Consider the following 16,575-nt stretch of genomic DNA (forward strand, 5'->3'; position numbering starts at 1 on the left):
CATTTCAAATCTGGCCTCCAAAGCCAGTCGCCGACTGGGCATCCTCCATCGTGTGAAGTCCTTCCTTGGCACACCTGAGCTCCTCACCACATACAAGGCTTTCATCCGCAGCTCAATGCAATACTGCTCTCCCCTCTGGGCTGGTGCTCCTGCCTCACACCTAGCTCGTCTTCACGCTGTTGAAACCAAAGCATTCAGAATCATTGGAATCTCCCGCGATGAAGCTAACTCCAAGGGCCTCTCACTCACTCACCGTAGGCAGGTTGGTGGTCTTTCCGTCTTCTACTGACTCCTCTCTGGCCTTACCCCCCCAGCTCTCTCTGGGCTCTGTCCCGCAAATATTCCTACAGGTCGCACAAGATCTGCCTGCAACCCTCTTATGGTTAAACTGCCAAAATCAAGACTTTCTGCTCACCTTCACTCCTTCATTCCTCTTTTCTCCCGCCTCTGGAACAAACTCCCTCACTCTCTTCAATCCCACTCCACCCTCCAGGTCTTTAAAACAGCTGTTCACCACCATCTCTTATCTTCCCCCATCCAAAACCTTGATCTTTTCTACCCCCGCTAATTTCACCCCAATTCCACTTTTTTGAAATACCAACTTCTGTCCTGGAAGTCCTTGGTGTCCTTGTGCTTTATACTTCTCCCACCCCCCCCCCCCTGCCCACACCTCCTCCCCCCAAGCCCTCTCCCTCCCACACATCTCCCTGCTCTTAAATGTTGTGTGCTCTCAAGTGTTTGTGTGCTTCCGCTTCTCTTGTCTTCCGCTCCCTCTTTTTATATATTTCGTTTGTCTGGTTGTTTTGTTTGTGAAGTAAATGTCAGCTCTTTCACGAGCCTCGATTCAGTATACAAAATTTCTGCGAGATACATTCCTGAAAAATGCCGTGAATGTTAGGGCAATGTTTCAATGGCTTGTGGTGAGGCAGTTGCCCTGAAACAACTTGCCTTTGCCTATTGGAAGGCCAATCCAACTGAAGGCAATCTCATTTCCTTCCACCAAGCTCGGAGCAAGTGTGTGTCCACCCTCAGGAGAGCCAGGAAACAATATCTCATCGTTCTCAAGACAGAACTCTCTTATCTGTCTCCCTCTTCCAAACCCTGGTGGCGTCTGGTCAAATCAGTTTCTGGTGTTTGTTCCCCCTCCATCCTATCCCTTACCTCAAACGGCTACACAGCTGACTCCGCACGTGACAAAGCCGAATGCCTCAACTCTGTGTTTGCCTCAAAATATTATGTCCCAAACCCATCTCTCGCTGTACCCACTTTACCCAGTCAAACCCAGCTGCTCCTGGACTCTGTGTCCTTCTCTCCTGACAAGGTGGAGAAGTTTTTGTCAAACCTCGACTCTGATTCTGCAACTGGACCAGACTGCATCAGCCCACGGGTCCTAAAATCCTGCTCTGCCGCTCTATCTCACCCTCTCTCTATTCTCTTCACCCTCTCTTTTTCTCAAGGTCATCTGCTATCATCTTGGAAATCAGCTAACATTACCGCTTTTCACAAAAAATGTGCAAGAACAGATCCTTGCAACTACAGAACAATCAGCCTGCTCCCAATTATCAGCAAAGTCATGGAATCCATCATTGCTTCGGATATCAAATCCTTTTTCTTCTCCAATGGCTTGATCGCCGATCATCAATTTGGATTCAGACCAGGTCATTCTACTCTGGACATGCTGCTTCTGCTGTCTCAGCAATGGATGGAGGTCCTCAATGCCAAACAGGAAATCAGAGCGGTCTCCCTTGACATATCACGTGCCTTCGATACGGTCTGGCACCCAGCTATGCTCACCAAACTCTCCTCCTATGGTATCCATAGAAATCTCCATGCATGGCTTACGGACTTCCTCTCTGGTCGTCGTCAACGTGTGGCCCTGAATGGATTTCTCTCATCTCCCCTTCCTGTTCAGGCTGGAGTTCCTCAAGGCAGTGTTCTGGGCCCTGTGTTTTTTCTAGCCTCATCATCTCCCCGACTCTCTGGAAAATCCTCTCTATCTTTTTGCTGATGACTCCACTCTCTGCCGCTCCATACCTCATCCCTCAGATCGGCAGTCTGCAGGCTCCTCTCTCTCTGCAGACCTGGACAAAATCACACTGGTCAAACAAGTGGAACATGTCTTTCAATCCTGACAAATCTCACACTCTTACTATGTCTCTCCGAAAAGACCGACTGGACAACCCTCCCATCTACTTTCTCAACAATCCTCTCCAAGAAGTTCTGTCGCTCAAGCTTTTGGGTCTCGCTGTCTGCCATGATCTTTCCTGGGGAAACCACATTTCCAAGCTGGCCTCCAAAGCCGGTCACCCACTGGGCATCCTCCGTCGTGCGAAGTCCTTCCTTGGCACACCTGAGCTCCTCACCACATACAAGGCTTTCATCTGCAGCTCAATCGAATACTGTCCCCCCCTCTGGGCCGGTGCTCCTGCCTCGCACCTAGCTCGGCTTCACGCTGTTGAAACCAAAGCTTTCAGAATCATTGGAATCTCCCGCGATGAAGCTAACTCCGAGGGCCTTTCACTCACTCACCGCAGGCAGGTTGGTGGTCTTTCTGTCTTCTACCCACTCCTCTCTGGCCAAGCCCCCACAGCCCTGTCTGTGCTCTGTCCCCCAAGTACTCATACAGGTCGCACAAGATCTGCCTGCAACCCTCTTCTGCTCTCAAATGTTGTGTTTGTGTGCTTCCCCCTTTCTCCTCATCTTGTCTACCGCTTCCCTTATTATATGTTTTATGTGTCTGTTTGATATTTTGTGTGATTACTGTCCGCTCTTTCATGAGCCTCGATCTTGTATACCAAAAAAAATAAATGGGAAAAGGGGGATGGGTTTCAACTCAGTACATGAGGGATTTTTTTTTTTTTAACTTTAAGAACACTAATGCACGTAATTAGTTTCATTTAAAAAATGCTTCCAAATAAAAATACTGAAAGCCATTCCAAAAGGTTAGCTCACTCTTGCCACGAATGTCATGGTATTTTATCGAAAATGAACCATTTGTTTTGCTTTCATCTTGAGTGGTGTTCAAAGCGTGTCTTGATCCCCGAAATAGTCGCCGTTTCATCCGCTCGGAGTCCAAGCCTGAAGGAAGACACGGCATTCCACATTATCTTACAAACATATATGTTGAGTTTAAATTGCATAATCCAAAACATCCCAGGATCGCAGTCCCTGTGTCAGAACCTCACTCCATTCCAGATACAAAATCAAAGACCACCTACCCCCACCGTACCATGAAGCAGCCTTGCTGATTGGCCATATCCCCAAAGTGTAAATATTGCGCCGTTCAGTTAGGCTGGTTCATGGTACGAAAAGTAAAAATCATCTTTTACTTTGGATCTAAAATGAAATGAAATGAAATTCTAACACAAGGACTGTGATGGTAGGACGTTTAAAATTATGCAATTTAAACGACGTAGGTCTTCGTAAGATAATACAGAATGCCGGATCTTCCTCTTCTGTGTTATATGTGCGGCTGGTGAGAAATTGTTTATGCGGGGCTCGTGGAAGATAGTTTAATAACTCTGTAATGCGCGAGGCTGGTGAGGGATGATTGGTTGGAGCTGCTTTGTATTTATGCGCGAGGCTGGTGAGGGATGATTGGTTGGAGCTGCTTTGTATTTATGCGCGAGGCTGGTGAGGGATGATTGGTTGGAGCTGCTTTGTATTTATGCGCGAGGCTGGTGATGGATGATTGGTTGGAGCTGCTTTGTATTTATGCGCGAGGCTGGTGAGGGATGATTGGTTGGAGCTGCTTTGTATTTATGCGCGAGGCTGGTGAGGGATGATTGGTTGGAGCTGCTTTGTATTTATGCGCGAGGCTGGTGAAGGATGATTGGTTGGAGCTGCTTTGTATTTATGCGCGAGGCTGGTGAGGGATGATTGGTTGGAGCTGCTTTGTATTTATGCGCGAGGCTGGTGAGGGATGATTGGTTGGAGCTGCTTTTTTTTATTTTCTTTTTTTGTATACTGAATCGAGGCTCGTTAACACTTTTAAAATGTTATGTTCGTTCTTCCTCTCTTGATGATCAGCATTTAAAAAAAGGATATAGCACAAACAAGCAACCATAGTTTGGTGACCATTGTGCAGGCTTGATGGGTCTAATGGCTTCCTGCGTTGAAGTTCCTCATGAGGGAACTATATTGTTACAGCCACGGGTTTCGGGTCTACTACAAGGGGGATCCTCGTTTTCCCTCAGACTTACCGGGCTTGAAACCACTGATCACGAATAACAACGTCGAGCAACGCCGGGTCTCTACTCCCACTGCTTTCCCTCCCTCATCTCACCCCTCTCGCTGTGTCCTCCCAACCCATCCCCTCCAAACTCCCATCCCTCCCCTCCCTCCTCCCAACCTCCTCTCCCCTCACCCTCTCTTGGAGTGGTTTCGGAGAAAATGGTATCCATTTTTTTCCCTTTAATGCAATATTGCTGCCATAGAATGTGACTTATGATTCCAGAGTTAGAAATAAAATATTCTCTATGGGGAATCCGTTTTATGTTTAAAATTTTGCATCGATCGGACAAGCGGTTCCAATTTTGAACCGGGGAACATCAGCTCTCCCACCCCTCTCCTCCCCCCCCCCTCCCACAAAGCCAAAGTCATCAACATATCTGTGTTGTGCCTGTTCCCGTTCATTACAAAGAAGGTTAAAAGTAAATAACAACAGAACAACCTTAAATTCACAATGTCTTCACCCTTTCTTCCTGTTACTTACATTCCTGTTCCCATTCCTTAAGAACAGTATTAAAAGTGAATACAAAGAAATACGTTTAAAATCACAATCTCAAGAGATGCTGTCATTTTGCAATTCTTCAGTAAAATGACCTCACTCGGTAGAGCGCAAACCTCCGCCAAGCTGAGCATTTTAGGTTTTGTATCACACTCGCTAACTCCCGCTCTAGCGGGGAAAATGGCCTTAAAACGATCATTCATTCATTCCATCATATCACACTGATAGGCAGGATCTGCATCCGGGTCTTCTATCCTATTCTATTCTATTCTATTCTATTCTATATTCTATTCTATTCTTCTATCTGGATCATCCGGTCTATTCACCAAAATCTAATCGGCTTTTTCTTGTCACCTACCCAACTCATCCAGCAAGTTTTGTCATAATCCATCCATAACTTTTTGATATATCATGCTATATATTGTTTTTGGCCCCTTCTTTCAATGGTGAGGAATCGCCTTAAGAATTCTAATATCCAGATCCGGATCTTCACCAAAATCGAACCAATTTGTCCTCGTCACACACCCAACCTGTCCACCAAGTTTCGTCCAAATCCATCCACAACTTTTTGAGATATCCTGCCCACATACAAGCAAACAAGAAATGTCGTGCATTGCACGATACTTGCGAATTCTCCAACATAAGTTGTTGACCTTTGGCCTATGTTGACCTCAAAAATAATTGCTGGTTGAATTCAGTGACCTGATGTGCAAATCCTCTTCAAATTTCAAGTCATTCGGATGAAAATTGAGGATTTTAGAAATTCCACCTTAAGATGTTGACCTTTGGCCTATATTGACTTTTTGACCTTTTGACCCCAAAAACAATAGGCTCCTTCCTTATTACCAACTCTACTATTTGGTGAAGTTTCGTGAAGATCAGTTTAAAATTGTGACCTGTAGGCAATTGACATACAAACATATAGACAGACATACAAAGACAGAATAGCGCACACGACCAACCAATATAATGTACTTGAAACATCTTCGATTTTCGCAAGTAACAAACTAGAGCGGGATGCGGTGAACAGGATATCTCAAGAAGTTAACGACGGATTTTGATGAAACTTTGTGGGCACGTAGGGTGTGTGACGAGGATGAATTGATTAGATTTTGGTGAAGATTCAAAGCCATATACGAGGATTTTTTTTTTTTTTTCACCATTGAGTGATGGGGTAAACGAAATACAGCACATTATCTCAATAAGTTATGGACGGGTTAAGACAAAACTTGGTGGATTTGTTTGGTAGGTGACAAGTACGAGCCGATTAAATTTTGGTTGAGGTCCAGATGCAGATCCGGCCTATCAGTGGGAGAGAAAACATATAAACTGTTAAGTCTGTTGGAGTGAGGTATGCGCTCTACTGAGTGCCGTTCTATTACTATTCTTACATTCTCATTCCCTCATTCCCCCATCATTTAAAAAAAAAATGTTTTATACCTCTCCCACCCCGCCCCCCTTCCCATGCCTCCCCCCCCCCCCCCCCCCCAAAGCCCTCTCCCTCCCACAGATCTCTCGATGTCCCTGCTCTCAGATGTTGTGTTTGTGTTCCTCCCCCTCTCTCCCCATCTTGTCTACCGCTCCCCATGTTATATGTTTTATGTGTCCGTTTATATTTTTTGTAATTAATGTTAGCTCTTTCACGAGCCTCGATCTTGTATACAAAAAAAAACAAAAAAAAAACATGCTTCTTTTTATTTTTGCATTTGTCTTTCTTTTAAAAGCTCATGACAAATGTCAACTTTGATACTCAGTTCAATCGTTTAATTATAGGCACTGTGTTAAATTGTTAATCTCTGGTCGTTTATTCCCTCCGCCACCAAAGGTGGGTGGAGGTTGTGTTTTCACCCGTCTTTCTGTTTGTCTGTCCGTTTGTGAACAAAATATCTCAAAAAGTTGTGGACGGATTCGGACGAAATTTAGCAGAGATGTCGCGTATGTCACAAGGACGAAATGATTCGATTTTGGTGAAGATGCGGATCCGGCTACTAGAATTTTTAAAGTGATTTTTCACCATTGAGTGATAGGGCTAAATCAACATATAGCAGGATATCTCAAAAAGTTATGGATGGATTTGGACGAAACTTGGTGGACAGGTTGGGTGTTTGAGAAGAAAGAATCGATTCAATTTTGGTGAAGATCCGGATCCAGCTAGTATAATTTTTTAAGTGATTCTTCACCATTGGGAGATGGGGCCAAAAACGATACATAGCAGGATATCTCGAAGTTGTGGACGGATTTGGACGAAACTTGGTGGACAGGTTGTGTGTGTGAAAAAGACTAATCATTTCGATTTTGGTGAATATCTGAATGTGGATTCGGATACAATAATTATTTAATTTGTTAAGTGATTCTTCACCATTGGGAGACGGGGCTAAAACCAACATATAGCAGGATATCTCGAAGTTGTGGATGGATTTGGACGAAACTTGGTGGACAGGTTTTGTGTGTGACAAGGACGAATCGATTCAATTTTGGTGAAGATCCAGATCCGGATCCAGCTCATAAAAAATTTTAAGTGATTCTTCACCATCGAGTGACATGGCCAACCAGGCGGAGCTATGCTCTCTACTGAGTGCCGTTCTAGTTTAATCTACCACAAGATGGAATCGTTCACAAGTGATTCAACCCAACTTCTCCTTCCCAATCCTGCACTTTCTATCCTTGACACAAAGCACACGCATCTTTCAAGAGTTCAAAAATACTGACATGAAGTACAAGAATCGTGTGCGGAGCCGCATCAGTAACCTTAAGGACACCAAGAACCCGAACCTGCGCAAGAACGTCCTGTGTGGGAACATCTCACCAGAGCGGATTGCTAGAATGGCAGCTGAGGTGAGGCCCATGGGGTTTGCATCTGACATTTGGGTCATCTCCCATTTCACTTGCTCAGCTCCGTGATCATGAGCTATAAACATGTTTTGTAAAACCTTTTGATGGCCTGTCAGGCGATTTATAAGATGGGTGGACCAGACCACACAATATTGGGGTGGACGGTCTACGGAGGTTGTAGAAAATATATGTTCCATCATAATCATGGTTTTAAATGGTCCTACTCAATTAACCCCGGCCGACAAGGTTTGTTTCTCAAAATTGATCTCTGCTGTGTATGATGCAGGAGATGGCAAGTGATGAGCTGAAGGAGATGCGTAAGGCGATGACCAAGGAGGCAATTCGGGAGCACCAGATGGCAAAGACTGGTGGGACACAGACGGACCTGTTCAGCTGCGGCAAGTGCAAGAAGAAAAATTGCTCTTACACGCAGGTGCGTGAACTCATTTTGGCCCTTCACCTTGCTGTCATTTGATGCCACCATCCACGCAAATATTACACCGGCATCCTTGATCCCAAAGCATCCGACCCCAATGCTTTATTACGTCGACAGCCGAAGGCTGGGGGCATTATGTTTTCCAGCTGTCGGTCTGTCCGTTTTTATTTTGTTACCGTGATAACTGGTGAACCACTGAAGGGATTTCCACCAACCTCAGCACAAATTTGGATTGCAATATAAAGATGAACTGACGAGATTTTGGCTTCAGCATGTCAAAGGTCATGTGCCCTTTGAAAATTATTTTACTGGACCATAACTTGAGTTTAGAAGCATCTGATGCCTGCTTTACTTCTCTCTTCCTTCTCTTTCCTGTGACCATTAATTTTTTATGTGACCTTAAATTTGAGATCAAACGTAACAGTGCTAACCCAAGCAAAAGCGTATCCATCACCACATTGGTACTGCAGAGTTTCCCCCTTTTTTTCTCCCTCTTCTTGGTCCTCCCTCAAGTCTTGACAACTTGTATTTGCAGGTTCAGACCCGGAGTGCGGATGAACCCATGACGACCTTTGTGGTATGCAATGAGTGTGGAAACAGGTGGAAGGTGAGTGGTTACCGTTCCGTACACATATAACGTCACGAACACTGTATTGTGACTGTTTGCAAACAAACAGCCATCTATTTATTATATACACAAATACTGTGAAAAATTTTCACTCTTTTCCCCCCCTCCTCCTTCCCACCCTTTTCCCCCCATGTATGCTCGACGCACACTTCCCTTCCCCAACCTGTTTCACTTCTCAACTTTCTTTCCTTCTCGAATTTCCGGTTCATAAAAGGAAACATCTTGAAATATTGAGCAATCCGTTTAGAAATTTCTGCTTAGAAAATGCTGCATTTTTTGGGGGATCCTGAATCGGAGGAAGTTATTGAGGTAACTTCAGAAAGGTACATATGTCCAAGTGCTGAACACGTCCTTGCACCGCTTGTGAAATGTGCAAGGACCTTTGTTCCAAAAGACTGTGCCATAGAACAAACGGTTGTTGTTAATTATCCCTGGGCTATTGTGCTCAAACAGACCCAAGGCATGGAAATAGCCGATCGATCTCCTGGGAGTGACCCAAATATCCCTTGCATCTGAGATGTCACATCGAGGAGATCCCTCACGTCTCACATCTCAGCACATACAGTTGTTCTATGCAGTATCTGTTCCGCAGCTCTTTCTCGCTGTCTCTCGCTGTCTCTCTCTATCTCTCTATCTCTCTATCTGTCTCGCTCTCTCTCTCTGCCTGTCTCTCTCTGTCTGCCTCTCAAGTAAGGATAATTGGGCATTCATGCACATACCAGACTCAGTACAACAACAACACAACAGGCATTTTAAGGCCATTTTCCCTGCAAGAGTGGGGGTTAGCCTGGCGGTCCCCATGACAATCTTCTCCATTTTGCCCTATTTTCTGCATCTTCCCTTGTTTAACCCCCTTGCCCGCATTTCTTCTTCCACCTCCTTCAGCCAAGTCTTTCTCGGTCTTTCCCGTCCTCCACTTCCTTCTACATTCATTTCCATCACTCTTCTCAACCAGTCACTTTTATCCTTCCTCAACACATGACCAAACCATCTCGACCTGTTTCTCTTCACAGCATCCATCACAGGCTCTATTCCCATCATCTTTCGCAATTCATAATTTGTCTTCCTCTCTCTCAACGATACTCTGCACATCCACTGAACCATTCACATTTCCACCCTTTCCAACCTTTGTTGCTGCTCCACGTTCATTACCCATGTCTCGCTCTCATAAATCATAACTTCTCACACATGCAGCATACACCTTTCCTTTCAGCTTCAACGGCACTCCCCTCCTCGTCAGCACGCCACTCAGTTCCCGAAACTTCTTCCATGCACATCTCACTCCAGCAAGCGTTGCCGTGTCTGATCCACCTTCTCCATTCAGCATGTCTCCACGGTAGCAAAATGTTTTCACACCTTCCAGCTTCACGCAGTTTCCAAGATCCAACTCGCCAACATTTCCTCCATCTGCAGCTCCCTCTGTGCACACCTTACACTTGAATGTAGCTGCCACACTGGTTAATGACCCTCTCAGACCACTACATTTTTGATGAACCCACTCAGCGCACATTGTACATTGAATGGAGATCACTCCGACACCCTTCCTGCACACAGCACATGGCCACTTCCCAGTTCTTTCCACCAGCTTTACCACTTGCCATCACCTTCAGACCTTTTGTCTCCATATATTCCTTCCCCTTGTTCATCTTCTCCTTCAGTCCATCCATACTTTCCGCAATTAACACCAGATCATCTGCATACAACAACTCCCACGGTAAACCCTCCTTTACATTCCGAGCCAGCACCTCAGTCACAGCTACAAATACTTAGTACTGACCCCTGATGCACTCCCACCTTCACCTCAAACTCACCACTGTTCCCGTCCTTCATCCTTACAGCTGCGCACGCTCTTTTGTACATTGCCATCACTACTCTGATCAACCATTCCTCCACTCCTAACTTCCTCAATGCCCATGTCACTACTTCGTGTGGAACCCTATTCAATGCTTTCTCCAGATCAACAAACCCAAGAAGCAACTTCTTCCTCTTCTCCATGTACTTCTCCTGCAACTGCCTTACAATAAAAAGCATGTTTGTCATTCCTCTTCCTGGCATAAATCCAAACTGCATTTCGTCGATCTTCACCTTCTTCCTTATCCTCCTCTCCAACACCCTTTCCAATATCTTCATTCCATGCTCCAATAACTTTATAGCTCGATACGAGCCACAGTCCAGAGGGTCACCTTTCGCCTTGTATAGAGGGACGAGGGTACTGTTCCCAATCCACTGGAATGCGGCCTTCTTTCACCACCAGATTACAGAACTCTGTCATTCTCTTCACACCCCAACTTCCTGCTGTCTTCAACACATCTCCCACAACTCCCGTAGGCCCTCCCACTTTTCTAGTCTTCATTGCTTTTATCGCTTCCTCAACTTCCTTTTCAGTAATCTTCTCTGCCGGTCCTAAAACTGGGTTACTCTCCATGTTGCCATCCCATTCATTCTCTGCATTCGACAGAATTTCCATATATCTCTTCCATCTTCCTTTAATTCCATTTGGTCCACAACGATTTGTCCCACTTCTTCATCCTTCAAGCAACTCACCCCCATCACATCGCACCTCTCTTTCGCTATCTGCTTTGCAATCCTGAATACCGCTCTCTGACCCTCTTCCGAATCCGAGCGTTTTCCGAACATTTTCCTACATGCCTCCTGCGCCTTTGCTACCTCTTTCTTTGCAGCCTTCTTGGCTGCCTTATAACTTTCAAGCTCTGCTTTTTCTGCTCCCGTACCCTTTGCTTTCTGCCACTCCTTGAACTTCTTCCTCTTCTCGTCAATCCTCTTTCCAACTTCATCATCCCACCACCATGTTTCCGAGTCCCTCGGTGATCCTTTTGTCCATCCACATACCTCACCAATGGCTCCCAACAGACTATCTTTCATTGACATCCAACCACTTTCAAGCTCAACCACATCATCCTCTACCATACTCAGCCTCTCTTTTAATGATTCCCTCACTGTCACCTCTTTCAACCTCCACACCTTCATTCTCGGTTGGTACTTCACCCACCGAGCTCTCCTCGCACCTTTCACCCTTATGTCGCAGACAACCAAGTGGTGCTGTGAAACAGCCTCCTCCCCCGGGATCACCTTTGTGTCCCGGAGGTGCCCCCTATCTCGCCTACGCACCATCAGGTAGTCAACGGTTGTCGTCGACCCACCTGACGTGTATGTAACAAGCTTATTATCCTCTTTCTGGAACTGAGCATTACAAATCAGCAAACTCCAAAATCCTTTCACCTTCTGCATTCCTCACACCATATCTGTTATCCCCATGGACTCCCTCAAAACCGTCTGTACTCCTTCCCACATGTCCATTTAGGTCTCCTCCTACCACAACAACTTCCTCATCTTTCATGTTTTCCATCAGCTTCTCCAGTGCACACCAGACCTTGTCCTTCATTGCTCCAACCGACCTGCGGAGCATATCCCGAGATGACGTTCACCAAGAGCCTTCCAATCATCATTTTCACCATCATCAACCTATCACTCACTCTCGTCACACTCACCACACTGTCTCCAAACTCCTCAGAAAACAGGACACCAGCACCATTCACACCCTCCGGGCACCCTTGCCACACAAACTTGTATTTTTGTCCCTGCCTACCCTTCACCATTCTCACACCACTTCCCTTCCATCTCGTCTCCTGCACACAACATATGTCCACTCTTCTTCCGACCAATACTTCCACCACTTCTCCTGATCTCCGTCATTGTGCCGACATTCCATGTCCCAAACCTCAGAAACCGATCTCCACGTGGGGCATCAGACGTTTCATCGTCATAAATGGAGTGATTTCCACCCTTGCTTCGATAGGGTTCCCCACCTTGATTTTTGACAAAAGGGGGTGAGGACCCCCATGGGGTACTTCGGGCTGTACCCTGCCCATATGTCATTGTAATTGTTACGGTTCCCTTTTGAGGCAATGTTTTATGGCCGGATGCCCTTCCTGACACCAACCCTTTTTAGTCGCCTCTTACGACACTCAGGGATACGGTGTACCTATTCTAAACCGGGGTGCACACTGGACTCATACCAGACTCAGTAGCATACAGTATAATGGCTCGAGTGTCCTTTGTGAGTCTGGAAGATCAGTGGTTGAAATCCCACCCTGGCTGAATCCAAAGACTAAATATGGTACATGCTGCCTTTCCTGATGCTCAGCATTTCAAAAAAGGATACAACACAGACAACCAACCATAGTGCAGGCTTTGATGGACCTAATTATGGCCTCCTCCTGCATTGATTTTCCTTGTAATGGAACTATTATTTTTATTGTTATTATTATTATTATTAATATGATTATTATGAGCAGAGTAGGGTGGGTAGAAAGTGTCTAAAAAGGATCTAAAGTATCTAAAAGGGTTGAAACTCCATCGGATATAAAAATGTCTCAGGGGCCTAAATGTCTAAAGCTCTAAATGGTCAATGGTCCAAGCAGTCTAAAGATGTCTAACATGTCCAAAGGGTGTAAAGGCACTTTAGGAGTGTAAAGGTCGAAAGGGGCTTTGGGATCTAACTGGTCTCAGGATCTAAAAAGCGGTCTATATTGTGTAGTGAAGGGTTCTGAAGGTTATAACGTGGTCTATGCGGTCTTGATGGTCTGTAGTGTTCTCCCGGGGTATGTCGGGTTCTAACAGGATCTGTAGGGTTCTAACAGGATCCGTAGGGTTTTAACGTTATCCGGAGGGTTTTTATCGGGGTTCATAGTATTTTAATAGTGGTCGTAGCATGTAATTAATAGACGAAGTCACTGTGTAACTGGTGTTCAAACTGTACGTAAGAGACATATATTCACATGGGTGAGCAACTGGATATACTTTTGCTCCATTATATATGGATTTTCAGAGTACCCATCCTCCAGGCATTACCTGCTGAAGTTACATTACCTGAACCTGATGATTGTAATGCACCCTTTCGACTCACACAAACATCTATAAGAGTATTTTTGCAATGTACAGACTGTACTTTTTCATCAAGTAATGCACAAACTCCACCGACTCCACAGAAGGTGGATACTCTGCTAGTTTGAACACAATTTGCATATTGGGTTTCTAAACTGGTTCGCCATTTAAAACCTGGAACAGAAGCCTATAGTTTGAGGTCAAAGGTCAAGATCACATAAATCGTCAATTCTCATCCAAATAACTTGAAATTTGAACAGAATTTGCACATGAGGCCACTGAATTGGTTCACCAATCATAAACTAGAAGTCTGTTATTTGTGTCCCCCGTCGCACCACGGAGCGAAAGGGGGACTATGGTTTTCCCCTCTGTCCGTGCGTGCGTGTGTGTGTGTGCGTGTTTGCGTGCGTCCGTGCGTGCGTGCGTAAGCGAAGGACCGAATTCTAATTTGGTGTGTGGGTGCAACCCACGTCAAAATCCAAGATGGCCGCCGCCATGTATGTCTGACGCCATGTATGTCTGAACCTTGTGAGCGGAATATCTTGAAAAATAAGCGAAGTACCAACTTCTAATCTGGTGTGTGGGTGTATCTAGGCATAAGGAAGAACGCTATTGAAAATTGGGTCGCCACGTCAAAATCCAAGATGGCCGCCACCATATATATGTCTGAACCTTGTGAGCGAAATATCTTGAAAAATAGACGAACTACTAACTTCTAATCTGGTGTGTGGGTGTATATACGCATAAGGGAGAACGCTATTGAAAATTGGGTCGCCACGTCAAAATCCAAGATGGCCGCCTTGCGTCTTCCACTTTGTCAACACATCACTTCAACGATGGGGGACCTAGGCGTAACGCTTGTTTTTGAGGTCTAAAGGTCAAGGTCACACTGAATCATCAATTTTCATCTGCTTCACTTGAAATTTGAACAGGGATTCCATATTGCATCACTAAATCATATTATTTGAGGTCAAAGGGTCAAGATCACATAAAAATCATCAATTTCCATCCTATTAAGTTGAGATTTGAATTTGTTCACCAAAAATCGATTTAGCCATTTTGACGTGTCATTGGTTTCCATGACAGAAATTTCACCCCATTATGATAAAATGGGATTTTTTTGTGATTTTATTATTGTCATACCTCAGAAAATGTTGAATATGACGAATTGAAACTTGCACAGCGTGTTTGTACAAATGTGTAAAGTCGAGTCAAAATTGGTTAAAGGTCCAGATCAAGGCCAACTGAAACATGTTAAAAAAAACACCTATTAGGCCACATGACCAAGTACTTGCACTTACCATCCACATTGAGACCGGCCTCCAACACGTTTTCAAGTGTTGCACTAATTGACCTTTCATCAGCGTATGATAGAGTATGGCGACATGGTCTTCTGCTGAAATCTGGCACACTTTTCCTGTGCCGAGCCATGTCCTTCTATGCTTAGCAACTGAAGATATAGGGTTTCGTTCAGAGAACAAACGAGCTCCATCAGGACTCTCGATGATGGTCTTCCCCAAAAGTCTGTCTTTGCTCCAATCCTATTCAACCTCTATGTGAGTGACATGCCTTGTACTTTCTCCAAAAAGGTGCTGCCTATGCAGATTATCTTGCCCTTGGTACCCAAGCAATCAACCTTGAAGGTATCAGGATAATGCAGCAATACTTCTTCTTCAGGTGCCTCCACCCAAACCCAAGAAGACCACAGTTACTACTTTCCATCTCAGAAACCAACTAGCTAACAGCAATCTCCAGTTATCCTTTTGTGGCAAACCAGTCTAGAAAGAACCGTTCCCCAAGTACCTTGGAGTCACCCTTGATCGCAGCCTCAGATTCCACGAACACCTACAACGGGTCACAGAAAAGATCAAGACCAGGGTAAACATCATCTGGAACTAGCAGGCACCAGCTGGGGATGAAGTGTGCACACTCTTTCGCACTGCTAGCCTTGCTCGTGTGTACTATGCAGCAAAAACCTGTTGTCCTGTTTGGAGATCTTTATTGTTGTTGTTGTTTTTTTTTTGGTGCAGTCATGAGTGTGGATAGTACAGGCAGGTTAACGTGGATCCTTTCAGGGACCGTGTGCTCTCCTCTTTCTTCTTTACTTTCTGGCATACTCTTATTTATTATGTTTGATGAAATGGTCATTGTCCTCATATGATGCCTTTTTGTTTGTTTATTATTATTATTTTCTCCTTGTTCTCCATTCCTGCCTAGTTCTGCTGATGTGATCCCCCCTCAAGACGTATGCTATTTCTGCCATGACATCACGGCCAAGCTGAGCAAAGCAGTTTGGAAGCGGTTTCATGCTGTCCTGATACTAGGTCATGCATGATTGACATGATCTCGGATAGAAGGAAGGGGTTGTGGGTTGGGGTGTGGGGAGTGTGGTTGGGGGTGGGGGGGGGGGGTGGTATTTTAAGTGTGGGCCCTTTTCTTTTCTCCTTTTTAACTTCAGAACCTTTTTATCTCGCAGGCAAAACTTCACCAAGTGAAGTTGGTACCACAGGTTACTTTTGGAAGAGATTGTGAGCCGTAATTTGATTTGAAAATCTGACCTTGTACTGCGGAGTGTTGAGTGAAAATCGTCAAAATCGTGCTTTGTTTAAAATGCTTTTCCTTTGCCTTTTTATTTATTTTTTTGGCTTAAAAACAAACTAAAAAAAAAACAACAACAAAAAACATCAAAAGTTACTGCACTGGCCCCAGGTTGATTTGAATGTCTCGTCATTTCCATGTTTGTTTTACGGCCTGGCTCTGAACACGGCTTACATTTCAAGCTCCTCCGCAGTATGCGTTGTACTATTTTGATGTTTGATCTGAAAGCAGAAATAAATTAAAAAATATGCCTTATTTTCCATCTCAAAATCTTTGAGCTTTTGCTGAAAGACAGATCATGTATATGTCCTAATTTTTTATACAGTATTGCTAAACTCGATGCTAGTTCGTATGAAATAAAGTATTCACTTGTCAGCAAGTACTTCTTGGAAAGTTATTCTTGGCTTTGCTGAAATGCAAAATGCAAGTTCTATTTGACACCAATTT

The 16,575-nt window shown here is 44.7% G+C and overlaps 1 protein-coding gene across 2 annotated transcripts in view; it reads left to right on the plus strand.

The window, feature by feature from the left end:
* The window catches only part of LOC137438397 (transcription elongation factor A protein 1), a 47,443-nt gene extending 30,936 nt beyond the window's left edge, over positions 1-16,507 (plus strand). The window contains exons 7-10 of one of the 2 annotated variants that reach the window (XM_078767758.1): positions 7,410-7,564; positions 7,848-7,994; positions 8,533-8,604; positions 15,748-16,507. In XM_078767758.1, the coding sequence (XP_078623884.1) occupies positions 7,410-7,564; positions 7,848-7,994; positions 8,533-8,604; positions 15,748-15,756 (383 nt within the window). In that variant the 3' untranslated portion in view covers positions 15,757-16,507. The remainder of the gene's footprint in view (positions 1-7,409; positions 7,565-7,847; positions 7,995-8,532; positions 8,605-15,747) is intronic. The other variant, XM_068133516.2, reaches the window with a different exon arrangement.
* The last annotated feature ends 68 nt before the right edge of the window (positions 16,508-16,575 follow it).

This window comes from Myxine glutinosa, chromosome 13, assembly GCF_964187855.1.
Source record: "Myxine glutinosa chromosome 13, kmMyxGlut1.1, whole genome shotgun sequence".
Lineage (NCBI taxonomy): Eukaryota > Metazoa > Chordata > Myxini > Myxiniformes > Myxinidae > Myxine > Myxine glutinosa.